At 44.1% G+C, this 27,500-nt stretch overlaps 3 protein-coding genes across 3 annotated transcripts in view; 1 reads left to right on the top strand and 2 right to left on the bottom strand.

The window, feature by feature from the left end:
- arnt (aryl hydrocarbon receptor nuclear translocator) overlaps nt 1-4,086 on the bottom strand; it is a 13,305-nt gene extending 9,219 nt beyond the window's left edge. The window contains exons 1-7 of the mRNA XM_080857935.1: nt 3,842-4,086; nt 2,855-2,948; nt 2,575-2,613; nt 2,152-2,199; nt 783-993; nt 475-688; nt 1-99 (exon numbers count right to left, since the gene is read on the bottom strand). The exon at nt 1-99 is cut by the window's left edge and continues 7 nt beyond it. Coding sequence (XP_080714061.1) covers nt 1-99; nt 475-688; nt 783-993; nt 2,152-2,199; nt 2,575-2,613; nt 2,855-2,948; nt 3,842-3,860 — 724 coding nt within the window. The 5' untranslated portion in view covers nt 3,861-4,086. The remainder of the gene's footprint in view (nt 100-474; nt 689-782; nt 994-2,151; nt 2,200-2,574; nt 2,614-2,854; nt 2,949-3,841) is intronic.
- A 152-nt stretch (nt 4,087-4,238) lies between these two features.
- On the top strand, nt 4,239-5,931 carry LOC308380341 (S-phase kinase-associated protein 1-like). Its single transcript, XM_080857647.1, has 2 exons — nt 4,239-4,489; nt 5,218-5,931. The coding sequence occupies exons 1-2, from the start codon at nt 4,319-4,321 to the stop codon at nt 5,536-5,538; spliced, it is 492 nt and encodes a 163-aa protein (XP_080713773.1). The 5' UTR covers nt 4,239-4,318; the 3' UTR covers nt 5,539-5,931.
- Nucleotides 5,932-9,376: 3,445 nt separating this feature from the next.
- cers2b (ceramide synthase 2b) overlaps nt 9,377-27,500 on the bottom strand; it is a gene marked incomplete at its 3' end in the record, with an annotated part of 24,619 nt that continues 6,495 nt past the window's right edge. Inside the window, exons 2-11 of the mRNA XM_080857670.1 lie at nt 17,925-18,098; nt 16,902-17,019; nt 16,501-16,619; nt 13,650-13,707; nt 13,173-13,223; nt 12,847-12,939; nt 11,958-12,086; nt 10,565-10,671; nt 9,942-10,095; nt 9,377-9,532 (exon numbers count right to left, since the gene is read on the bottom strand). Of these exons, the coding sequence (XP_080713796.1) occupies nt 9,377-9,532; nt 9,942-10,095; nt 10,565-10,671; nt 11,958-12,086; nt 12,847-12,939; nt 13,173-13,223; nt 13,650-13,707; nt 16,501-16,619; nt 16,902-17,019; nt 17,925-18,097 (1,158 nt within the window). The 5' untranslated portion in view covers nt 18,098. The remainder of the gene's footprint in view (nt 9,533-9,941; nt 10,096-10,564; nt 10,672-11,957; nt 12,087-12,846; nt 12,940-13,172; nt 13,224-13,649; nt 13,708-16,500; nt 16,620-16,901; nt 17,020-17,924; nt 18,099-27,500) is intronic.

Here is a 27,500-nt window from a genome sequence, read left to right as displayed (position 1 = left end):
TGCAGATGAAGGAGCGTCGTGCACCCATACTCATCCTCGCTGAAGATGCCTGCTGTCCCTCCTTCTTCACTGTCCCCGTCTTCAGATCCAGCATACGACCTGGGGAGGGAGACAAAGACCACCACAGTGAGCAATAGATGGAGAGAGAGAGAGAGAGAAAGAGAGAGAGAGAGGGTGAGCGAGAGAGAGCGGGTGAGAGAGAGAGGGAGAGAGGAAGGAGCAAGACAGAGAGAGTGCGGGAGAGAAAGAGAGAGAGCGACAGAGGCTGAGAGAGAGAGATAGAGGGAGAGATAGAAAGAAAGAAAGAAACACAATGACAGATAAATAGAAATGCAGACAGGAACAGACAGACACAGAAAGTCATGCAGATGGACTGAGACAAATACATTAACAGACAGACAAACACAAATACGGTCGACAGACGGCCACACAAAGACACTCATAAGTCATAGACTGACACACACATAGACTGACCGTTGTTGCTGTTCTCAGACGTGGAGAGCTGCTCGCCCAGCTTCTCCTTGTCATCTGGGTGGAGCTGGTCGTAGAGAGAGGAGCCCAGCCAATCAGACTGTGACTGGTTCAGGACAGGCGTCACAGAGTCAGACACGTATACAACTCGACCAGAGTCGCATGACACTACAAACAGAAACCCGTCTGCCGCCTCTAGGATTAAGTGCTTCAGCTCCTGCAGGGAGAACAGGAAAAAAAGAAAGAGTTGGTCCGTCTTTTCTGCGTACGCTTGCATGAATGTGTTACTATTACATGTGTGCTCGTGTCACCTGGTCTGTGAGGAAAGAGGGCTTGTAAGTGCCGTCGGGTGTGGTGTTGCCGCCTCGGAGGGACTTCATGTGGGAGACAGCCATGCGCAGAATGGTCAGCTTGTCTGGCTTGCGAGCCAAGGCGCTGCAGGTGGGCACCATGTCGGACAGCTCTGTGATGTACGCCGTCATCTTGTTCCGCCGCCGCCGCTCGATCTCACTGTGGTTCTCCCTAGGGTCACGGAGGAGGATAGGGAGAACGACGGGAGAGGAGAGAGGAGAGGGAGAAGAAGGGATGGATATGGGGGATTAGGAGTGAGGGATGTGAGGAGGGATGAGAACGAAGGACAGATGCGTGGATGAAGGAGAGGCAGGGATGTGGAGGAGAAGGAGAGGGGTGCACGGGGTCGCAGAGGAGGAGGAGGATGGAGGCAAGGAGGTACGGATGGAGGAGGTGGAACAGCACAGATGTGGTGGGCATGAGGAGAGGAGAACAGGGAGACGAGGATGAGGAAGGTGGAGGTGGAGGTGAGACGGCCAACAAGATAGGGACAAAGAACATGGAGCATCATGAAATCACACATTAGACAGGGAACACACAGAGAGCAAGGAGGAGAGAGAGCAAAACAAGGGAAGAAAAAGGAGGGAAAGATAAACAGAAGAGGGGGAGAGAGAAAGAGAAAGAGAGAGAGGGAGAGAGAGAGAAAGAATACAAAAAAGAGAGAGAGAGAACCGAGAATGAAAAATGGATGCACAAATAATAAACCTGCGTTAATGATCCATTCAAATGACCGACAGAAGCTCATCTTTAAAAGACAGTGAGAGTGAGCGAGTACTGAGTGAGCTGAAAGAAAAAGCCTCTTCTGCACGCCTGGGAGAAAGACAGGAATAAGGGGAAAAAGAGGAGGGAGAAGCTCAAAGAAAAGACTAAAACAAACGTCTGTTTGAACAACTCTGCTTCTTCTTCAGATGTCTGACAACCATCAACACAACACATGCTTTGAGAGGAAAATGATGGAGCTTCTAAAAACAGCAGTACTGCCTGACCTTATTAACCGATCAAGAAACTCGAAAAGCGACGGGCAATCCAGCCTACCAAGTATTAAGTGTGTGTAAGTCACACTGAAGAATGAAGGTGGACTCCTATGGTGACAAAGTGTGGAGGAGGCCACACAGATACAGAACACCATTGAGAATCTGATGATGTTTGAGTCCTACCCACTGAACCATTCGTATGCCCTGAGCCTCTTACCGGAAGACAAAACTAAATACACACACACACACACACACACACACAATACAAATATGTGCCAGCGTACATGCACACACACACACACACACACACCTCTTTCCACTGGTCCTTCATGTCTATTCCTTCAGTATGACTTACCTGGCAAAGCGTTCTTTGTCATTTGAACTACCTCCATCATCATCACATCTACAACAAGGGAGTGGGAGACAGAGCATTTCTCAAAAACACATCAGTGACAGGTTTTATGCAAACTATAAGCCATTTCAAATGAAGGTGCTTGTCCATATGCTTATAAATCCAATGCCTACTCTTCAAAGCACCTGATATAGGAACCAAATAGGTTTACTTCCAGAAAAAAAGTAAAGTTGTTGGCACAACAAATCAAGCATGTCCATCTAAAGCAAGCATGCTACACCTGGGGATACTAACCCTTTCTAGAAAGACACACTGGATCCTAATATTTGGCCAACAGTCATGTGTAGAATGCACGTCAATTACCAAACAAACATCATGCTTCAATAATATCATAAAACAAATCACTATGTTCTATTGCAGACTTACCGGAAAAGTTTGCTTCCATCATCGTCATCGAAATCAGACCTGAAAGCAAAGGGTTTCTGTTAGTCAGCGCAGAGCTGGTGGATTGCTTAATTTTGACAATTCCAGCGAATGGGAGCGGAAGTTTTATTTTCCAAGAAATACCATCTGCGTTCCAATCGAACTGTACAAGCATACACAGTATTAGGCCTTTATTTTCGTTTACTAATCGGTGCTGACCAGAAAGATCAATATTATTGGCAACTATGCATGTGGTTCAGAGACAACGACGCCAAAGACTCACCCAGCCCGTCTCTTGTTGGACCCTTTCGCAACAACAGCTCCGCCGGATGGAGTTGTCACTGCTCCTAGTCCCAAAGGATGCTCATCTGGCATATCTGACAGGCAAACAAACTAATCGTCAGCGAGTGTCATCACACATTAAACGTTCGTTAGCGACTTCCAATTAATACGCAATACAAAGTATGGTGTTACTGAAAGCATCATACTGCTTCTTATAACCTACTAGCTTGTAAATACCATTTACCATTAGCTAGCTATCTAGCAAACAAGGCGGCAAATCGTCGTGAAGTGGCTTGAGACCAATTGGGAAGTTTGGCAGCTTATGAGGCATCGCCTTCTAACACACAACTTGCTTCCGTTAAACAGCTAACGTTAAACTTTCTTTTGCAAACTGAGTTCAAAGCATAAAGGCTACACCGAAATACTTACCGTGATGCTTCAAGTATAGTTAATTAGCATTCAAAAACTGCGAATGTATAATATTATCTAATATTAAGTCTTCTTCCATTGAAGCACAATGTCAGTTATTTGACGTTACTCTAGCATAAAGCCACCCTCACCATTGCCTGGCTAGCTTGACATAACATATTTTCCTGTAAGGTTTTTCAACATGCTATCTACAGCTACCGTAGCTCTGTCTAGGAGAATATATTGGTATGAAAAGTAAATGTGAAAATATGTTATGAATGTGTTGACACAGTACTTGACAAGTTAAACGGATATAATAGAATAGAAGCAAGCTAAATGTCAAATAGCTAGCTATATATGACCCAACAAATGCTGTCTTGTGCAGTTAACGTTAGCTGACATAACACCCTTGTGTTCTGAGCAAACGTTAGCTAGCTAACCCCGGACAAGGTTCACACCATGATCGCACGAAATCGTCAGAAACAGGCATCGGGTTTAAAACTATTTTTTACCAAATTAGTTAAATGACCTCTTCCGAAACATGTATCGACTCAACTGATACGGTATTATGAGCACCAACCTGAGTTTGAAGAATCCATGTCCGAATAGGAGAAACATAAACAAAACAACTTTATCTGGTGAAAAATCCCCCAACCTTGTTATCTTGTAGAACTGCTCACTTAGCTCTTAAACATTCTAAGCTAAAATAAATATATGTGCGAACTCCAGACGCGGTAATTTTTTTTAATCATTTTCCCTATAATATTAATGTTGTCGAAAACCGAAAAATGCTACACAAGTATATTTTTTCCTTTCCTGCTTTTTTGTGGTTTAAACCCCTCCTGATGCAAGATGGCGGGGGATTCCAGAATACGCGCAAGTCAAGCAAACTATTTGTATCTCTCGTTGGCTATTGGTCAAAATGACAACTCTTAAACTGACGTAAAACCTGTCAAAGACAAACCCAATAAGTGAAGCCCCGCCCCGGGTCTGCGTTAGAAACGGGCCTTGTTGATGTTGAAACGCCTAGCCGCGAAGTAGTCAGAAATTTCTCACAATGCCGACCATAAAATTGCAAAGTTCTGATGGGGAAATGTTTGAGGTTGATGTTGACATTGCTAAGCAGTCAGTGACCATCAAGACGATGCTGGAAGATTTGGGAATGGACGATGAGGGCGACGATGATCCCGTTCCTTTGCCCAACGTCAATGCAGCCATACTCAAAAAGGTAACGTTAAACTAACGTTAGCGTTAATCCATGACACAACATAAATCTCATCTTCCATCTAATAGAAAGCTGACAGTGCTAATCATTTTTGAATGCTGGATATTTACAGAACGTATACAAGCAACTATTGAAATATCCGATGAGCAGGTTTTAAATTCATTAGAACATACGTGAGATAAGGTAATTAGCGATAGCTTGCTTAGCTAGCTCACTAGCTAGCTAACTCGGCCGGGAATTCTGAACAACATATATCGCCCTCCATGACGACAATGCTGGTTAGTGACTTGACTTCAGCTGTCTGCTCACTTTACAGTAAATAAAGTCAAATCCAAAATACAGAATATTCAGGCATTTTATCAGGGAGATCTGTGCTAGTCACTAAACATCAAATGTGTAGTATCATCCTTGATCTATGCTAGCTAGCAAACAAATCGTATCAATGGCATCTCAGTTGGTGAAAACAAACCCATGTTGACGTTAATACACCTGACTCAAGTAGTCAGATGAGTCTGAAGGCCGCTACACGTCAACACTGACTGTCATAGTTGTCTTATCTTCAAGTTGTGGCCACCCTCTGCTTGGACTTTTGGTCTTTTGTCTGTTTGCTTTTGGACTGTTAAAACACCACAACACACTGGATGGATAACACATCACAACTCACTGCATTTGATTGACTCTACCTGTACTTGCATAATTACAAAGTTTAATCAGATTTTTATGTTAAATAGGTCATCCAGTGGTGCACTCACCACAAAGATGATCCTCCTCCCCCAGAAGATGACGAGAACAGGGAGAAGAGAACAGATGACATCCCCGTGTGGGACCAGGAGTTCCTTAAGGTTGACCAGGGCACACTCTTCGAACTGATTCTGGCTGCAAACTATTTGGATATCAAAGGACTGTTGGACGTGACCTGCAAGACGGTCGCTAACATGATCAAAGGCAAGACCCCAGAGGAGATCAGGAAGACCTTCAACATCAAGAATGACTTCACAGAGGAAGAGGAGGCTCAAGTACGCAAGGAAAACCAGTGGTGTGAGGAGAAGTGAGACGGATACATCCGCCTAACTCATCAGTCAGGATTTCTTTGAGATTCTGGCTAAGCTGCACTGTTCATATTTGTGGATATTACCATTACTTTAGAGTGACAGATCTTGTGTGTGTTCATAGCTTGATCTTTCCCTTTGCTTGTGTGGTACTTATAATCTGCGCTTGTTATTGTTTTTTGAAAATTTGAGTTTTTTCCCCCCCCTCCTTGTATATGTGGGTAGTATCCACTCATAAATACTAGGAACCATGCTTCCTTATCATATTTTAAATATTTTGCTTTATTGTCAAGTGAATAGACGTTGTTTTTCACAAATGACACGAGCTTGATTCAAAATTTTATAAACACATCACACTGCTTTTCCGTTGGGAATAAAAATGTTCTTTTGCCCAAATTGTTTGCTGATTTCTTTGGATTTAATCGCTTAAAACATGTTCAGTTAACTAGTGTACTTGTGAGGAATAATAAGTAAATGCTTGATGTATTCCTGGCCATTACTGTATTGCATCCTAATTGGAGACCTTCATTTTGGTAATTCAAATCAATATTATAATTTATGGAACACAAGGGGACATAATGCAATAAAGTACTAAGAAGTAAAAATCCATTGCATTTCCCTCAAGCGTTAGATAATGACGCTCAATTAGTCTGAAGTCATCAATAAGTCATGTCTGTCAGAGGATGATCACTATATTGTCTACTTCTACAGTGTGATCTTTATTTGCTACGTCCCTCAGAGCTGTTGGAATTGGTGTAGATCCGCAGTGCACTTATGTGCTGGGTTATACAATTATATGCCAGATATATGTTCAATATATGTTCAATGCCTGACATCAAACAGAAGATGCAATTACTGCATAAAAATAATTATTTGCAATTATAATGCAATTGGTCAAAGATGCCTGACATCAAACATGTAAAAGACAAACCCATTAAGTGAAGCCCTGCCCACTGTTTGCGTTCGAAACAGGCCTTGTTAATGCCAGAATGAGCATAGATAAGTTCTACATCTGATTGATATTGGACTCAGTTATTGCTTGGATTCTGTCTTTAAATCAGAACCTCGGGAATACTCAAGGTACAGTCTGATGTGATCAAACAAATCGTTCACAGCCACACTTTCAGTATAATGAAGTGTTTGTTAGTCAGGCTATCTCCTTCCTCAAGCAATTTACCTCTGGGATTTGTACAGTACTCATACACCTTTACTTATAAAGCACCTACTGAATGTAATGTTGAAATTTTTAAAAGCTACATTGTTAACATCTAACTAGCAGGTTTCACACAATAGAAAATAATCCTTTAATGTCCTCTTTTCAGCTGTGGTACATACTAGTGGTCATGTCCTAATGTGCACCTTTGTAAGCCCACTGGGTCTCCAGAAAACACTTCTGATCTCCTCCTCATTTGGACCAATCAAAGGGGAAACATACCCATAACCATATAAACTCATGATTCTTTTTATTGTCATTCATAATAATAATAATAATAATTCAGCATCATAACAAAACAAAAATACAAAATAAAACTCTAATTTGGGGTTTGTTTTTGTGTAGCGGCACAAACATAGGGTGCAGTTTGGTCAGAGTGCACTTTACAAGGAAGTAAATGGAGAGTGAGACGGAGAAATCGGCTACGAGACGAGTAGAAAAGCTCTTCTGTAGGTGAGGGGGTTAATCAGGATACAGACTGTCCAACCAGTATCTGGCTGGCATGGATCAGGCTCTGGTCAGGGCCATATCCATTCCTGAGTCAGCTTCAGACTGAGGAAGAAGAGACCAGACTGATAGGAGGAAGGAGATGGAGAAGAAAATGGAAAAAAAAACCTTCTCATCATCAGAGATAAGGCACTTGGACAACACATATCACCGCAGCTCCACTGATCAAGTGTTCTCGCTGGTGCACCACCATCAAAACGAATTGACAGAAATAAACTCAATTCAGTTCTGCAATGTCTAGGTTTAACAGAAAAAAAGGCCACAACTGTTGAAAGTAACCCATTTCTCATAATGGAATCATGACAAAATCAACCCGCTTTGAGTCACCAAACTTGCCCACGCCCCTGAAATCACCTGTGATTCTGACACCGTATTTATACACAGGCAAAAAAAATACCCATGAGTCATAGCACTAGTGATCCAGCGCAGACATATAGACAGGAAGAGGGCAGCCTGTGCTGGAATGGAAGTACCATAAACTCCTCTGGTCTCGATGGTGCAGCATTTCACAGGGTTTCCAGCACAAAATACTAGAAAACATTGATAGGGGAAAAACATTGGAAGTGTTTTGTTGGTTCAAACACCGTGGAGACACAGACACAATAAAACTGTAGAGACATACAAGAATTTACATACATCTATACATCCATGACTGTATTTCTTCAGGTTTTTCAAACATCTACATAAAATTTCATTTTAACAAACTCAATCATTTATACCGTCTCCCCTTCAACAATCAACAGACAACATTTCCCTAAGGACAAAAGCACCTGCCCATAGCAACCCAGATAGCAGCTAGGTCTGTAAGAGACGTGGCCCACACGGATCTCACACGGATCCATGCCAGATGGGGACCAGATCGGTTCCAGAGTTGGCTTCTGTGTGGGAACACTAAAAAAACCTAAAGCAGGAGCTTCTTTGGCTTTCCTATGTGGAGAGACTCCCAGACCACTACAGCGGGTAACCACTGTGGCATAAAGGCCTGGTGGTCCTACAGGACACAGCAGTACAGAAAGGATTCTAGACATGACTAATATTGTCCACGGCATTGAAGCCTGAACTTAACGGACAAAGTTAAGCTCATTCCTCTGACCCGGGTATTTTAGACTTCGGAAACCACGGTTACCAAGGACCCAAGCAAACCGTCTTACAGTCCAGCGCAATAAAAATCTGATTACAAATTGTGAACGATTTCTACCAGATTCCCAATGGTATCTCCAGTTTTAAATCAAATTGCATAGAAAGGTTTTATAAATTCTAGTACCCCCTGTATTACTGATCCTTAAAAGGTTTTGCTACACTGAAGAGCAAGGCTAGTTTAACATACTCTGTCAATATGAGCACTTTAAAAAAAAAAAAAATCCCCCACTGTAACAGCAGGCACATGTTAATGAACTGATTTTGTGACCATATCCAGATGTATGCTGGCTATGGAATAGATGTGGTCTGGAGTTGGCACGGATCTGGCCCATGTTTGATCCGGGTGTGGCCTGGATTCATTCCACAGTTAGTTGCTCTGGGCTGGCACTGACACTAAAAACAGCACAGTGGAGGCAGTACAATAGATAAGGCACACAAGTCACAAGTAAGGAAAATAGACAATAAGCAGCATTGCCCCCCCCCCCCCCCTTCCTCTCTCTCTCTCTCTCTCTCTCTTCCTCACTCTCTCTGGGGAACTTCTTGAGAGAGAATCCACCGGAAGGATTTGGCACATTTGGTTCTGGCTTTTCTGTTGCAAAATGAATGTGATTGAACAGTGCATGTTTTAAGTGTTTGTATCATTCGTGTGGTTCCTCCTGTATTGCAGGCTTGGGCTGACACCTGTGTGTATATGAATTTGTAATGTCATGAATAAAATGGGTGAATAGGTAAGGTATGTGCATGTGTGTGAGACAGAGAGAGTGAGTGAGTTTGTGTGTAAGTGTGTGTGTGTGTGCATGCCTGAATTTGTGTAGTAATGTGTGTAATCTGGGAGGGACAGTCCTTTACTGACTTCCACCATCCCTTTCTCCCTCCTCTCCCTCCTCTCTCTCTCTCTCTCTCTATCTCTTGTTCTGGACTCTGCTCTAGCACTCTCTGTTCTTGCGCTTTGTTTTTCGCCATCCTTGGCATGTGACTCCATCACTCCAACTTGTGGTGGCTGTTGTTGTGGTTGTTGTTGGGAATGTGGCCGTTCTGGACAGGGCCGTTCTTCTTCGGACCTCCGTTTCTCTCCTCCTCCTCCTCTGCTGAGTCATCCGTCTCTTCTTTGTCGCTCCTCTCGTCCTCTACCTTCTCCTGTAGGAAGTAAAGAGGGGGGGATGACAGATTTATCATCAGAGAGAAGAAAAACAAGACAGCAGCAGATTCTACAGTGACTCGCCCTCTCATCAAGGCCAGAGCAGTTCCAGGGTCAGCAGATTTTTGAGGAGAGGAGATGGAACGTTGTGGGGGAAAAACAATTATTACTTGTCATAATGTGAAGGGTTTCTCTTTAATATCATATTCATATTATACGTAAGCTAAAGTTTTGTCTGTAGTGTTTTGTGGCAGATACCAGTGGTCTTATAATTCAGGAAGAATAACACACACAGGTGTGATCACCAGAGAGTAAGGGTGGTGGTGTGATCATGAGAGAGTGGTGGTGTGATCATGAGAGACCGTAGAGGCCGTAGTTGGGTGATCATGAGTGTGGTGGTATGCGTACATTGCTGCCGAGGAACCTGACGGCCATGCGGACGATGAGGTATGCCCAGAAGATGTGCAGACACTGGAGTGTAACCATGAGTCCGTTAAAGAAGTAGTAACCAAAGAAAGGTTTGTACATGGTGAGGGGGTACACAATGGTGCAGTACATGATCCTGAAACAGAGCAAAACAAAAGGAGTTACAAACTAAAGCAGACAACCAAGTGTGTGTGTGTGTGTGTGTGTGGAGATTAAAACTAAGAAGACGTAAAGATACACCTGGGATACTCAAAGATACACATTATTGTGTGTGTAGACAGTTTATGAGTATAATATTCTGTTGTTTACAGTATGTGTATGCATGTCTCTGTGTTAAGTATCTCTGGAGGATGTGTGTGTATGCATACACGTGTTCATATACAGTATATTTAAGTGTGTGTGTGTGTGTGTGTGTGTGTGTGTGTGTGTGTGTGTGTGTGTGTGTGCGTGAGTGTGTGTGTGTGCCTGCACGGGTGTGTGTGTGTGTGGTGTCTGTATGTGTGTGTGTGCGTGTGTGCGTGTGTGTGTGTTTGTGTGTGTGTGTGTGTGTGTGTGTGTGTGTGTGTGCGTGTGTGTGAGTGTGTGTATGTGTGTATGTCCCTCACCCAAATGGGAAGATGATGAGGCGGGTGATGATGAAGACGGCAGCGAAGAGGATGAAGATGTAATTACAGGCGTTCCTCCAGCCAGCATAGTTAAACATTTTAGCTGACTGGATGGATGTACAGATACATATAAAGACAAACAGGAGGGTGGGTTGGATAAATAGAGAGAGAAAGAGAGAGGCAAATGAGTTGGCTGTTGTGATATATTCACCACTAGATGGCAATATACAAGATACAAACACCACGGGTCAAGTCAGCAGTGATGAATGTTCTGTGATGACGGCTATTGCATGTGCTCACACTTAAGACAGAGCCCTCAGGAGAGGGGAGAGTCACAGACGAAAACTAAAGGTAAATGGGACACTCCTGCTCTCTCCCACATAATCTATGAGCATTTTTCGTTTCACTCTTGCATCAATCACACATGACTAACAACTCAGACAGATCTAACAGATATTCTCCAGTAGCATAGGACAAACAAATCCATATCCATTTACCAGACAGAAATCTGCCTGCATCTAAATCATTTGCAGAGCAGGTGGTCCTGAATACTAGCTTAAACAAAAATGGCAGGCATAATGTTATGTTGGCACACCCAACATAACAGAAGTTATGTAAACCAGTGATTTTCTTCACCAACATTTGTAATACAGATGTATAGCCATGCTGGAATACATGTAATCGTCAAGGTCCAAGAGCATAGATTAGCTTAAATGCATCTGTCTCATTTCTCTGCTGTGGTCTAAGCATAGACAGGTCATTGTATAACAGACATGGCTTGATTCGAAATGACATAAGCGGCTTGGAGAGACAGATGTGTTTTCACATTTTCAGCATGTTTGGAAAAAGAACCTGTAGAGCACCTCCCCATGTGGCCTGAGCTTATGACAGCAATCCTGACTCTTTGCCTCTTGGCTACATTTCTATCTATATATTTCTATACATTTATATATAATTTTTTTATACATTAATGCCTATATATTTCTATACATTTATGTCTATATATTTATTTACGATGGCTCATGGATTTTCACGGATCTCAGTCATATTGACTTGGTCAGGTATGGTGTGTGTGTGTGTGTGTGTGTGTGTGTGTGTGTGTGTGTGTGTGTGTGTGTGTGTGTGTGTGTGTGTGTGTGTGTGTGTGTGTGTGTGTGTGTGTGTGTGTGTGTGTGTGTGTGTGTGTGTGTGTGTGTGTGTGTGTGTGTGTGTGTGTGTGTGTGTGTGTGTGTGTGTTTGTTTGTTTGTTTGTGTGTGTGTGTGTGTGTGTGTGTGTGTGTGTGTGTGTGTGTGTGTGTGTGTGTGTGTGTGTGTGTGTGTGTGTGTATGTGTGTGTGTGGTGTGTGTGTGTGTGTGTGTGTGTGTGTGTGTGTGTGTGTGTGTGTGTGTTTACCTCCAGAAAGAAGTCTGAGGAATCATGCAAGAGCATGATCAGAGTTCCTGCCCTGATATAGTTCACACACCACGAGAAGCTGATAAGAAGGATGGTGGCCACATGGTGGACAAGCTGCTCGTTAAAGTCCTGAGGGAGGAGGGACCACACACACACACACGTGCGCACACACACACACACACACACACACACACACACACACACACACACACACACACACACAGGTCAAATAGATAGCAAAGACACAACACATGAGGACAGAAATAATGGAAAGAAAGAAGATAAATAGTTTACACATAAGTTACACAGGGATGTGATCTTATGAAACAGGCTCAAAGGTACATGCTTTACAAGATCCAAGTACATAATGAACCTGCCAAATCACCCAACTCCCCCTCTCTATCTTTGTGTGTGTTTGTGTGTTTGTGCCTTTGCCTGTGTGTCTATGTGTGTGATGTACTGTAATCCAATAATTGCTTATACTGCACTTTGCTCTAAATGGCATCATATTACCATATCTAAGTGTGGTTTGTTTATATGGAGTAAACACTGGACAGGTGCATTGTGGATATGGGGCAAAGGGTTTTCAGATAGACACACACACACACACACACACACACACACACACACACACACACACACACACTCAACAAACCAACACAACACAAACACAAACTATACAGATATAAACAACACACAGACAAAACTGCACAGAGATACACACACACATGCACCCCATCCACACACACACACACACGCGTGAACCTACACGCATGTATGCACCAATCCATATACGCAACCCACCCCGCACACAAACACACACTAACACACACACACACACAAACACAGCCAGACAGATCATGTAGTGGCAGTAGAACAGAGGGCTTACCTTGCGCTTGACATCTGAGGCCACACTGAAGAGCAGTGCGGCGTAGAAGCTGAGCTCGATCATGTAGTACCAGTACTGAGACTGCAGCAGGGTCTGAAGGACACAACTGAAGATTATCACTGAGAAATGGTCTTGTGGACCAAGAAGGTGTTTGTGTGTGTGTGTGTGTGTGTGTGTGTGTGTGTGTGTGTGGAGGGGGTGTAAGTGTGTGTTGGGGGGGTGTAAGTGTGTGTGTGATGCATGGTGCGTGTCTGTTGTGAGTTTGATGTGAGGGTAGGTGTATGTCAAGGGTGTTTTTGTTACTCCATCACGTGGCAGGAACTTACCAGAAGTGGGAAGCCCTCCCACATCTCTGACAAGTTATAAAACCAGGGTTTCTATGGAGACAGAGGGAGAAACACAGACATGGACAAAGAGAAGGACAGTGGAGACAGAAAAAAAAGAGTAGGAGAGGGAGAGACATAGAAACAAATGATTAGTGGAGATGGACCTACATGTGCTCAGGAAAGAATAGATAAGTGGAGAGCATCGTCAGCCTCAGCAAAATTAGGAGTGTGGTTCAAATAATTAGCATGTGAGTGTGTGTATATGTATGTTAATGTGTATCTACTGTATTTATTTATTTATTTATTTATGTGTGTGTGTGTGTGTGTGTGTGTGTGTGTGTGTGTGTGTGTGTGTGTGTGAGCGTGTGCGTATGCGTGTGCGTGTGCGTGTGCGTGTGCGTGTGCGTGTGCTTTGAGTGCAGTAAAAGAGCATGACCTGAGGGGACAGAGATCAAATGAGGTTAAATAGAGACTCACGTCGATGAGGGCACCCAGGCCAGCGCCAAACGCAACAAGGTAAAATGTGAACCTCCAACTGCAAAACACACAGATATCGACACAGAGCGTCATAATATGGATTTTTTTACACAGAAATTACACATGTACTATATACTACACACATACTCACTCTGTAACTGATACATCCAAAACGACATTTACAAGCAATCTGATGCCTCAGTATACTGAAATATACATATAATGTACGCACATAATGACTTGTTTACACTTCAAGAGGTCACTCTCGTCCAAACCCTCGTACACATACACAATTGCACGTGTATACACACATACACACACAGCTAAAAAATCCATCCAAAGTCCATAATCTCCTACAAATAACAACACACTGTTGTTGACATGAGTCATTTCAGGTCACAATGTCCCCTTTTGGCTACCCCACAGCTGAAACAACAGCCTTGACAACCTCGACCAGCAGGAGGCCAACTGGAAACCACAGAGTTGAAAGAGTACCCAGTCTAATGCAATGATATACAGGGCTCTAAAGCACTGCCTGGTTACTCCGAAGCACTGACACAGGCCTCTGTAACCCTGATACAGACATCAACAGCACTGACACAGACCTCTGTAACACTGACACAGACCTCTGTAACACTGATACAGACATCAACAGCACTGACACAGACCTCTGTAACACTGATACATACATCAACAGCACTGACTCAGACCTCAACAGCACTGACACAGACCTCTGTAACACTGATTCAGACATCCACAGACCTCTGTAACACTGATACAGACATCCACAGCACTGACACAGACCTCAACAGCACTGACTCAGACCTCAACAGCACGGACACAGACCTCTGTAACACTGATACAGACGTCCACAGCACTGACACAGACCTCAACAGCACTGACACAGACATCAACAGCACTGACACAGACATCAACAGCACTGACACAGACCTCTGTAACACTGAAACAGACATCAACAGCACTGACACAGACATCAACAGCACTGACACAGACCTCAACAGCACTGACACAGACATCAACAGCACTGACACAGACATCAACAGCACTGACACAGACCTCTGTAACACTGAAACAGACATCAACAGCACTGACACAGACCTCTGTAACACTGAAACAGACATCAACAGCACTAACACATACTTCCACGAAAATGACACAGACTTTGACAACAATCATAAAGCGAGAGTTGTAAAGTTGAAAGTTGCTCTAAGGCACTGCCATAGAACTCTAATTCATAGAGTACAAATACAAATGCAGTTCTAGGGCCCTGACATATAGTCAGAGTGTGCTGACATGCACCTGACATTGGCAGAGCAGACATCCAGAGGACCTAACATGACTCGACTGCCAACCAACCCCTCCCCCCATACCCTCTCTTTATATCTGTATGTGTATGTGTGTGTGTGTGTGTGTGTGTGTGTGTGTGTATGTGTGTGTGTGTGTGTGTGTGTGTGTGTGTGTGTGTGTGTGTGTGTATGTGTATGTGTATGTGTATGTGAATGTGTATGTGTATGTGTATGTGTATGTGTATGTGTATGTGTATGTGTATGTGTATGTGTATGTGTATGTGTATGTGTATGTGTATGTGTGTGTGTATGTGTATGTGTATGTGTATGTGTATGTGTATGTGTATGTGTGTGTGTGTGTGTATGTGTATGTGTATGTGTATGTGTATGTGTATGTGTATGTGTATGTGTATGTGTATGTGTATGTGTATGTGTATGTGTATGTGTATGTCTACTCAAACCCCTGACCAAATATGGTGTGACATATATGCACACATCAAACCACAACCACTCATGCCCCTTTTTTTTTTAGGGCTAAGGTTAAAGTCGGTTAGCTAACCTGTTAGTATTACTTGCCTACAAAGGATTGAAAAAGCGGGACAGTTATAACTGGAATGATCGTGTTTAAAAAACACAAACCCCTGACCGAAATATGGCGTGACATACAGTATATGCACACTTCACACCACAACCACACGGCCCTCATGCCCATTTTCCTTCAGGGCAACAAAATGAACTAGTTCACATTTACACCCAGCTAGCCCATGCTAGATTGCAAAGGGGATTGGGCAAAAAATTAAATTATGCAAGGTATTTGTTTGTAGAAACTGTTAATAAAAGTGGGTGGGTTAACCGTTTTATTTATTTCCAATGGTTCATACTTTCTTCTGTGTTGACGCAAATTATGTGTGATTCACTGGTAAAATATCTTGGTGAAATGCTGCATTTGGGCCCAAAAAGAATATCTTGACATTCCAATCAATACAGTGGCACATAAAAAGAGCTTTACATATTTAGAATTGAGTTCAGTTTGTTGTCTAACACATAGCTAAAACAATACAGTATATTTTGATATTTGTAGCATCCTAAGGTCATTTTAATTCATAATTAATTGAACAGTTTCTGAATAATCAACTTTCTCGTTCTCTGACGCACCAGCCATTTCATGAGCTGAAAAGCAGATGCCAATACAGCGTAGAAACCGTGCCAAAAATCACCTGTTGTGTTTTGTTGTGTACTTAAAAAAATGTGTTACACTTGTAAAATCGATTATACAAACATACAACAACATTTATTTACTTTCATTTTTTGTTTACATTGGAGAAATTTGTTCTTCATGTGTTTGCGAGTAGCATTTTTATTTGCAAAACACATCGTATTTATTGATAGATGTGTCTTCTACTTGTAAAGCACATTATGTTTGTCTGAGAGGCGTGTTTTGTATTTGTAAAGCAAATTGTATTTGCATATTTGCAAATCGTAGGACATTTATAATATAAATGAAGCAATATAAATGAAGTGGTGAGTGTGAGACGGGTGTGTACCTGGCCTCTCGGAACTTCTTCAGCAGGTTGGGTCTGTCCTGGTTTCTTCGCCTTCGGAACCATCTCTGCACCTGTTTTTCTGTGTAGCCTGTCTGCTTACATAATGATTGTACAGAACTCTACACACACACAGAAAAAGAGGGGGGGGGGGGGGGGGCTTATTCAGTGAAATGAATTAGTTCAAAAACACTATTGATAAACTTAATAATAGGGTGCTTATAGTACCTCAGGTTTTTGAGTTGAATATTAAGTTGAGTACTTGTGTTGAGTTGTTCATTGAGCACCAGTATTGGATATGTCATTGTGTGTCTGTGTTAGTAAGTGTACTGAGTAAGTGGTTGTGTGTAATGCAAGATTTGCGTTGGCTCTTGTGTAAAACAGTGGCTTGAGTATTTAAGAACCTGTGTTGGATATTTGGTGGTTCTGCAGTAGAAGGCCTCAAGTGATGGATTTGGAGTAACTCGAAGTCGTACTGTCTCTTTAACACCAAGCAGAGCAGCTATTGGCGTGGCAACCGTCCTGAGGAGAGGAGAATGAACGATGAACGATTAATGTCACCTAAAAAGTCTACTGTGTAGCCAAATAGCAACACCAACATCACCAAATAAGTAAAATTTTGTAAGAAAACAGAGAGAGCGAAAGAGAGTGGCATAGAAGGAGAGGAACAAGAGGAAAGAGAACGAGAGATACTGTTTGCAATGGATAAGAACCAATTAGCAAGAACAGAATAGATAAGAGTTTGGGGAAAAGGTAATGAAATTAGGAGTGCGTACACAGAACTACACAGCCTGAGTGTATTCTAAAAATACACGGCATCAGCAGCTGACGGTGGCCATTATTAGAGGAAACAGCCAACCCACAAACTATCTGCAACCAGAGCCATGCAGGCAGATGATCTAGTTACTCAAACTCAAAACCTAATTCAATAATGATAATCAAAAAAATCTAATTTTAAGACCAGCTAAGATATACCGGAAGAAGAAAGGGAAAGAAAGAGAACCATAAGAAAGAAGATTAAATGATGAATGAAAAAGCAGAGAAATGACAGCATCCTGTTATAAGCTGTACTATGCCATAACTATGACATCATTTATTGCATCCTGTTATAAGCTGTACCATGCCATAACAATGTAATAACTCACAGCATCCTGTTTTACGCTGTCAGTGCCAGGAGATAGAAAAGAGTCATGTGACAACTATTAGTAAGATGAAAGCATTCAAAATATTGGATGCAATGACCAATTATAAGCATATGATATGGGCTATACTGGGATCCACACTTCCATAGATGTTAACCTATCACATGTCACTGTGTCATCTGTCTTAATGATCAGTGATAGAATTTGCCTTGATCTGCCTTGACTGTTTATGACAAAGTTATGTCAGCAAAGTTGAGCAGAGAAGCTGGAGTTGGTTGGGCTCACCTCTCGAAGACCTGTCGCACCAACATGAAGGCCAGAGCCATGGGCAGCACCACATACAGGTCAGAAGCTTTGGGGTAGACTTTCCCATCCCGGTCCTCCAGGTCCTTCCAGCCCAGACCCTCAGGGAACCAGAGCCGCTCATTCCAGAACACCTCACTAAGCCATGCAAGCATGCTGGCAGGGAAAGAGAGAGGGAGAGAGGTTTAATGCACTGTAATCAGACCAGTTTCCCAAACTTTTACATCAGCGCAACATCGATACCCGTAGAAAAGAGGGCATGTTCAGAGAGAAAATGAAAGAAGGACACAGTCAGAGGTAGAGAGGAAGTAAAGTGAGAAAATTAAGAGAGAGATGGAGAGAGAGAAATAAGTTAATCAGAAAGCAGATCACCATCAAATCAGCATACACTCATATTGATTCATTCCAAAACACTCAAGAAGAACCAGCAGAGGACACGAGACAAAGTGGGAGGAGGGCTGGCATAGATGGATAGGGAGACAAGGAGGGAAGAGGGAGTGGAACGGGGAGTGGGACAAGAAGAGTCAGAGCAGAGTGGGAGAAGGAGGGATGGGGGAGAAGGAGGGATGGGACAGGACAGGGAGAAGGACGAGAAGACACCATGTCATTACAGAGCGGAATGGATGGGTGGAGCTGCCGGAGGGAAAATCACAGAAGGAAATGAGAAGGTCCAGTGGCGTACAGATGAACACAGTGGATCAGATCAGCCCACAGGCGCTTAGACTGCACACTGCCACCGTGTGCATCACCTCACTCTCATTGTGTGGACAACCACGGCCCTCTATCTGACAGATCATGTGTCACTTATGTGCTTTGGTAATTATCTGAACACACTAACAGTCATATGCAATAGAAACACATCTTCAGCTCTAGACACTGAGGGAGTTCATGCCAACATTAATCAGACTGGACTGAAGAGAGAGAGAGAGAGAGAGAGAGAGAGAGAGAGAGAGAGAGAGAGAGAGAGAGAGAGAGAGAGTATGGGGAGCAGATGTACAAAGAGAGGGACAGAGAAATGAGAGGGAGAGATCAGGAGAGCAGTTCTGATTGGAGGGTGTGTCTGACCACTGGAGAGAGGGAGCATGTGGTGATTCATAACTTTGTGCTGACAGTCTGCCTTCCCCTCCTCTGCTCTCATTCCTTCTCCCTCTCATTCACGCTCGTTATCTCTCTTTCACTCTTTCACTCCTGAGACATTTTTCCAAACTCTCCACTCCAACCTCGTCTCTCTCTCTCTCTTACTTCTCTGGTCTATAATCTACCATGTCTTTCTACTTGTGTCTCTCCATACACATGTTACTTCAGCCCAGGCATCACTCGCTCACACACAGTCTTTCTTTTCTCTCCCTCTCTAATGCTATTCATCCTTGCCGAAGCTAAAACTACCTCTCGTTGTGTTAGCTAGCCAAAACGTTTTATATTTCAGCGGTCTAGTCCTACAGTCGTAACACCTGAAGGAAGTTTCACGACAAATTACACTTTTTATCCGATCGTGTCATACATTGATAGCTACCGCTAGTCTGGGAAGTCCCGCCCCACTTCTTCCGGCCAAATTGACTTTGCCTCAGAACTGGGTCTGGCAAACTTTGGATAGCCGTTCATTTCAAGATTTCCAGAATCCTTGGAGCCAATCACAAACTGGCTTTTGGCTATCTGGCGCGCCATTGGCGGATTTAAAATAACCACGTCTACCATAACAAAAGCGAAACTTAAGAGAAAAGCCCAGTAAACTATATACTGCTTTCGCGGCTGTCTTGGATGATTTCAAAGGCAAGTTTTCTTTGAAAATAGAACAGAAACCTGCTCTGGAACAATTCATACAGAAAAAAAGATGTGTTTGCTTTATTACCGATCGTTGTATCGTTGTATAGTATCGTTGGTCTGATTGGTTAAAGGCGTGTCCAATTACGTGAGTGAAGTGGACCTCCATTGAGGAGTTGGCCAGACTAACTGAACAAATGAAATGCAGTGAAGGGGCGGGGAATTCCCAGACAAAGCTACCGCAGCTTCCACGAAACAAAACGTTAGGCCACTAGTTGAGCTGATGTGCAGTTTAGAAAGGAAATTAATACTGAATAGTTATTTTTCGATGTGTCACACACGCATCATTGTAAGTCATTGTCAGTGATTGTGCGTCTGAGTCATGATCATTTCGATGTTTAGTAGTTAGAGGGGCGTTAGAGTCCTTCAACTGCCCATCCCAATCAAATAAAAAGATTAGAACATTTTCAACGCACTGAAGCACGCGTGGGGAAAAGTCTATTTAGAATTAAGATGTTCTAAGATTTATGATAGAGAAGAATCTGGGTTCAGCCTCTGACGGTTAACAGTCCAGTCAACGGCCCTGGATCATAGAGGGCTGGAGTGCAGTGAAGTACGTAGGAGAAGACATCATGGGGAAGGAAGGCCAGAAGGAGACGTTCTGGACACTATAAAGACACATTCACAGCCAAATGAGCCAGACCATGCAGATATACAACACACAGAAATAAGAGGGAAGAAAGAGGCTTGTTGACTCTCGTTCGTCTGTGACTTTATAAAAAAAATCAGTGTGCTATCATAACTTTTGTTAAACCCTGATGCCAAATTACACCAAAGGCCTCGGGCAAGCATAGTTGTATGAGCTTAAAAGTTGAGACCTTTAGCTCGAAGTTGTCCCCCCCCACCCCCTCGTCCCATTCAGAAATCTCTCCTGCGCCCCTGCAGTCCTGTGTCCAGGCCAGGGCAATAGAGCAGGCCAGGGCAATAGAGCAGGCCAGGGGCATAGAGCAGGCCAGGGCAATAGAGCAGGCCAGGGGCATAGAGCAGGCCAGGGCAATAGAGCAGGCCAGGGGCATAGAGTAGGCCAGGGCAAGAGAGCAGGCCAGGGGCATAGAGTAGGCCAGGGCAATAGAACAGGCCAGGGGCATAGAGTAGGCCAGGGCAAGAGAGCAGGCCAGGGGCATAGAGTAGGCCAGGGCAAGAGAGCAGGCCAGGGGCATAGAGCAGGCCAGGGCAATAGAGCAGGCCAGGGGCATAGAGCAGGCCAGGGCAATAGAGCAGGCCAGGGACATAGAGTAGGCCAGGGCAAGAGAGCAGGCCAGGGGCATAGAGCAGGCCAGGGCAATAAAACAGGCCAGGGGCATAGAGTAGGCCAGGGCAAGAGAGCAGGCCAGGGGCATAGAGTAGGCCAGGGCAAGAGAGCAGGCCAGGGGCATAGAGCAGGCCAGGGCAATAGAGCAGGCCAGGGGCATAGAGTAGGCCAGGGCAAGAGAGCAGGCCAGGGGCATAGAGTAGGCCAGGGCAAGAGAGCAGGCCAGGGGCATAGAGCAGGCCAGGGCAATAGAGCAGGCCAGGGGGAAAAGGTATTTGTTTGGCTGTTGAATTCTAAAATGACAACCTTCCAATAAGGAATATGATATATGGTATAATCTTCAAATACATTTGAATGGCATATGGTCATGTGAAGGACAGATAAATACAGCTGCCGTCTAGGTTATGCTCTATGCAGTTCTTGGTCGGACCACCTCGTGAAAATCTAACAATTAAAAAAAAAAAAAAGGTTCCAGAGCACCGCATTGCCACAGACAGGGGATAACCTTTTACCAGTGTAAAACCTGAGATCCTCGAGAGGGGTTATAATGTGGTGTAAGCAATGAGTTCATGGAGACTGAAATAGTTTACTTCTCTTTTCTCAACTCCCTCCAAAACCTGCTTCACCCAGACTCCAAAAAAATGCATTATGGGCAATGTAGTCAATACTAAGAGGGAAGAATATTTAGCTACAGACTCATGTCCAGTTCTTACATCAGTGCCAGCTGTGCTCTTGTGCTGTTGTTTGTGTTTGTAAGGTTTTTGCTTGCCTTTTCAGATGTTCACTGTTTTATTGTTTTCATACATCTAACCCCATCACATTCTCTCTACTCCTCTCTCTGTCCTGCATCTGTTGGGAGTGGACGGTGAGTGCAGCTGACAGCTCCAGGGTTTTGTGTGTGTGTGTGTGTGTGTGTGTGTGTGTGTGTGTGTGTGTGTGTGTGTGTGAGTGTGTGTGTGTGTGGGTGGGGGGGGGGGGGGCTGTCCTCCCAGCAGGGCCTGGCTCTCTCTCAACTGTGCGGCTTGATTTACAGTTACATTACAGAGCGCACAGCACGAGCAACAACCACCATCAAAACACACACACTTACACACACACACAAACACACACACACACACACACACACACACACACATACACAGACACTGCCAGCAGCATAACACTCATCAGGAGGACCTGTTGCAACTCTCTGGTCAGATGCAGATCTAAAAAAGAGCCATGTTGACTGGTGAAAAATATTACAGTGTAAACTAAACCTCTAAAATATCAGTACCTATCTGTTAAAGGAATCTAATATTTTTCAGAGAAAAGTGAAAACAACAACAAAAAGGTTACAGGCACTGGCTGGCCCTGAAAAGGATGTTTGGACAGAGAAGTGAGGCTTAACTCTGCACATTCACACACACACACACACACACACACACACACACACACACACACACACACACTGCTATCCAGGGGATTACCATCTGGGTCTCACCACAGAGCTGTCACACCAGCAGCAGGCTCACACTTACAGTCATGTACACACATGCCTGTTTGCCAGCACACGCACGCACGAACACACACACACACACACACACACACACACACACACACACACACACACACACACACACACACACACACACACACACACACACACACACACACAGCCACGCACACACGCACACACACACGCACACACACACACACTCTCTCTCAGACACACACACACACACACACTCTCTCTCTCAGACACACACACACACACACAGACACACAAACCATTAATCACGAAATTCCCACTGCATCTCACCTCTGATCCTTGGGACACATGTATGTTCTAAGCCGTGAGGCTGTATGCTTGGGTGGACTAACAGAGTGGGGGCTCTGGTTTTTGACAAGTAAAAATACTCCCTCAACCCATCCCCGCCCTGCACGGCTTTATGTCTGAGCGAGCAGCACATGTTCTGCCGGGGTGTGGCTCGGATCTACGGTGTGGGGGAGGATAGCTGGTCTACATTACTGGGTCCCGATCCACTCTAAAGTAATGCAACATTAACGCACTTCTCAGAACACTCACACAGGAAACACACACATACACACAGGAAATACTTACACAGAACACACACACACACATATAAGAGAAGACACTTAGACAGAAGACACTCACACAGAAGTTATTACACACAGGACACACACACAGCGCAGACACTGACACAGGATGCTAAGGAGAGCATAATAAAACTCATGCAGAGACATCTTCAGGAGCAAGGAATGTGGAGGAGAGGCTAACGATGCTAATCGTTAACTTAATCGCTTTTAAATAAAGTAAACTGGGCTTTATAAAAAAAAGGAAAAACTAAAACTGCACCTAATGTGGATGTGTGTGTGTGTATGTGTGTGTGTGTGTGTGTGTGTGTGTGTGTGTGTGTGTGTGTGTGTGTGTGTGTGTGTGTGTGTGTGTGTGTGTGTGTGTGCTAAATAGCAGATCAGGAATGTTTTGTGTGTTTTGAAATTCATTGATGTATGTATCCTTTGTATAACACCAACTGAAACAGGAAGTAATTACACCACACTCACACACAACTTGCCTGGCATGAAAAGGTTTAACAGCATGTCTGCTGACCCAAAGCCCCTCCCCTGCCACCTAACTCAGCCAATAGCAGCCCTCCACTGGAGAGGACCACTGTCTGTGTGGGGTCCAGTCTGCCTGTTAGTGGAAACAGAGAGGGGCAGTTGCTCCAAGGCTGTGCCTGGTGTGTGTGCTGCTCTCCTCCCCTCCCACACTGCCACATTATAACACACACATACTCGAACAGATATAGAACCACAGCCACATTAACACACACACACACACACACATACATACGTCAACACATGCGTGCATACACACAAACACTAGGACAGACATACAGACACACATGGGAAATCCAGTTCTAGAATCCCTTCTAGGGCTCTAATTCTGAGGTGCTACTCAGACACAGTTCTAGGACCTCTAGGACACTGATTCTTGAGAGTGACTAAGTGGATTTGAGACAGGCACTATCATGTTTCTTCCTTCCTTTTTTGTCTTCTCTGTAATCACTTGTTCCCATGGAGATGTTGTATATGATGTTGTTATGACACTGCTGGCATGAGTTCCATTCTAAGAATGAAATGCTTCTCTGTGACTTCCCACACCCAACACTTGCTCTGCACCTTCCTTTCATGCAGTTCATTCCTAACCCTGTCCACCACCCTCAGTAGAATACAGCACCCCCCCCCCACGCCCACCCCCACACACGCTGTGTGCTCTCTGTGAGTCACTACTAGGCTATCCCAGACGGCGGCCAAATATTAATATTTAACCAGGGTCATTTTTCCTTCCTGAGGAATCACCGTGTTTGAATAAGCGTTCCACGCGACGACACACACAACAGCTCATTTGCCTGGGAGAAAAAACGTCAGGATACTCATAAGTGAATTGGTGATTATAGTATGACAGGATACACAATTCAGGATATTGGGTGATTGTAGGACTGTAAATATTAGTCTTTGGGCGATCTGTGCTGTAAGGAAGTGAGATGAGTATAATAGTGCAAACAGTGATCGCTGGAAAAGACAACAAGGGGTGACAGGTGTTTCAGCTGTGGCTAAATCTACATGCATCCAGTACTCGGGGGTGGGGTGTTTGGCTGTGGTGCAACTGCACTTACTCTTCTCACACTTGACAGCCAATCAGCATCAGCATTGTCCGATCCCATTCATCTCTTTAGGTCATCAATCTCCTTAGTTTTTCTCAAATTACATTGTTAAGCTAATCTAGTTATTTTGGACACACCATTTGACACACACTGGGCCCTATCTTGCCGATCAGAAACGCAAGTAGGACGGCGCCAAGCGCAAGTAGCTGTGTGGGCGGCTCTATGGCGCAGTTGCTATTTTAACGGCGGAAAAAACACACTTGCGTCCAGCGCAAGTGTCAAAAGGGTTGGTCCAAAGGAGGTTACTCAACCATAGGTGTGGTTTGGGCGTAATATGCAATAAACCAATCCGAGCGTCATTTCACATTCCCTTTAAGAGCGAGAAGCGCATAGTCCATAGCGGCTTGTTATTTTGATGGCGGAATTACCTGGTGGAAGACCGGAGAAGTTCACAGCCGAGGAGACCGACGTGAGATTTACACCAATTTTTTGGCAAGCCATATATAATTACAAGGAAAATAAAGTATTTACCACTTGAGGAAATCATTGTGATATCCATATCCAAGATATTTTAAAAATAAGCATACATGTAGCCTACACATTGACCCAAATGATTCAGGTTAATTGAAGCTGCGTGACATTTGATTTATTGTATGGCTTTGTAAAAAGCCGGGAGATAGATATATATGGGGATGCGAGAAACCCTCCCAAAGTAAGCAAAGTCAAGCAAGCATGTCAAGATATTGCCGTGATTGTTTCTGCAACGGGGCACCCGAAAACGTTGCCGAAAACGCTATAATGACGTCCGGAGACGTGGGACATCCAAGCTGGAAGGTAACACACGTTCTCGTGCCTTCACGGGAGGTGGATCTGCCTCGACCCAGGATCTGACGGCAGCAGAGGACATCGCCACGTCTACCCTCACGCCTGAGAGCGTGCAGGGATTTGGGGGCATGGAAATCGGCACCCAAGCCAGTGCACCAGCTGACCAAACCCAAGGTACATAAATAAAGTCCACATACACAGAGATGAGTTTACAAGATTTATAATAATACTGGCATTAAATAAATGCAACAAAGCCATACAATAAATCAAATGTCACGCAGCTTCAATTAACCTGAATCATTTGGGTCAATTGTGTACGCTAGATGTATGCCTAGTTTTTAAATGTCTTGGATACGGATATCACAATGATTTCCTCATGTGGTAAATACTTTATTTTCCTTGTAATTATATATGGCTTGCCAAACAATTGGTGTTAATCTCTCGTGAAGACGACAAAGTAAAGTGTAGCCTACAGGTCCTATACTGTGCGGGCAAGCACATGCGCCCTTAAAATAGCGTTCTGAATACGCGTTACAGACTTTAGACATTGCGCCTCACATTAGACCAGCTTTTTTTTGGTCAATGGCGCACGGCGCACGGCGTTTTTTTTTAAACTGCAAAATACCACTTGCGCCAGAGAAACGCCTTCTCTGATCCGCCCCCGCCCATGTCGACGCAAGTTCATTTCGAAGCGCGCCTCTGGAGGGAAAATCGCGCTGTGCGCCGGGTGCAAGATAGGAATGATACATGCGTCGGTGACAATGTCAATTGCGCTGGGTGCAAGATAGGGCCCACTGTGTGTCACAACCTGTTCGGTTGGGTTATTTGTTTTTTAAATTTGAGGTCTTATATTTTACTGTGGAACTGGCCCTTGTGTCTAGTTTGTAATAGGTTGTTCAGGTGCTGCTATATCTAGCGTGAGGGCCATTACCCTCAATCTATTTGGACTACCTGTAGTCTTTTTGCTGCCATTCATTGCCTGTATTGCACTGTGCGCTCAAGAGGAGCATCATTGTAACACTGTTCCAATGTACATGAATGCATGACCAATAAAATCACTTAATTTGGCTATACTAGTCTTACGATTTACCACACCAAGACAACCAAACCAAACATGGACACACACAAACACACAACATACACAAGAACATACACACACACACACTAGCTGATACTGTGCAGGCTTCACACACTGGGACAGGAAGGGATGGATTGTGCGTGTGTGTGTGTGTGTGTGTGTGCGTGTACGTATGTGTGTGTGAGACAGAAAGAGAGAGTGTGTATGTGTGAGTGTGTGTGTGTGTGAGAGACAGAAAGAGAGAGAGAGAGTGTGTGTGTGAGAGTGCTCCTGTGGGCTCTGCAGAGTGGAGCACTCTCAGGAACAGCTGCTCGCTTTAACGTTGTTTGTCAGCCTCCTGCATAATCATCTGCCGTGGACTCCAGCCGTCATGAGACACCAATTTCCCCGCGTGCCCAGTTCTGTTTTGCACCACCATGTCACCACACTTGGACAGCAAAGGCAAAGGCAGAGGCAGAGGCAGAGGCAGAGGCAGAGGCAGAGGCAGAGGCAGAGGCAGAGGCAGAGGCAGAGGCAAAGGAGAGCTCAGGGGGCAGAGGGACAGTCAATGTCTTTCCCTGAGTTTCACTCAAAGCATTAGATGAAGACTAATGCATTTCAGACCCAGTGGACTATTTACTACTGACAAGACATTGACAATGCCTTTCCAATCACTTATGATATGTCATGTTAATGCTTTCTCTCAAGTGTGTGTGTGTGTATGTGTGTGGCGGGGTGTGTCCCTGAGTGCTGTGTGGGCACAGATCCACTAAAACCTCCATCAGAGGCCCAGGCCATTACCCTCAATTTCACTTCACTTCTCAAACGCAAACATTTAATGTGCAACACCCTCACTGCAGAGACTTCAATGGTTGACATAGCTGAATCCTTAGCTGATGACCAAAGGTATTGTCCCTTATATATTAGGCACAAGA

The sequence above is a fragment of the Sprattus sprattus genome (genome assembly GCF_963457725.1).
Source record: "Sprattus sprattus genome assembly, chromosome: 19".
Classification (NCBI taxonomy): domain Eukaryota; kingdom Metazoa; phylum Chordata; class Actinopteri; order Clupeiformes; family Clupeidae; genus Sprattus; species Sprattus sprattus.
Note: the sequence above shows the minus strand (reverse complement) of the source record. Positions and strands in the feature narration are given on the sequence as shown.

Bases quoted from the DNA above. Each gene is read 5' to 3' on its own strand.
- LOC308380341 (XM_080857647.1), top strand. From the start codon at position 4,319: ATGCCGACCATAAAATTGCAAAGTTCTGATGGGGAAATGTTTGAGGTT. The intron at 4,490-5,217 runs GTAACGTTAAAC...TATGTTAAATAG, and splicing joins ATGCAGCCATACTCAAAAAG to GTCATCCAGTGGTGCACTCA.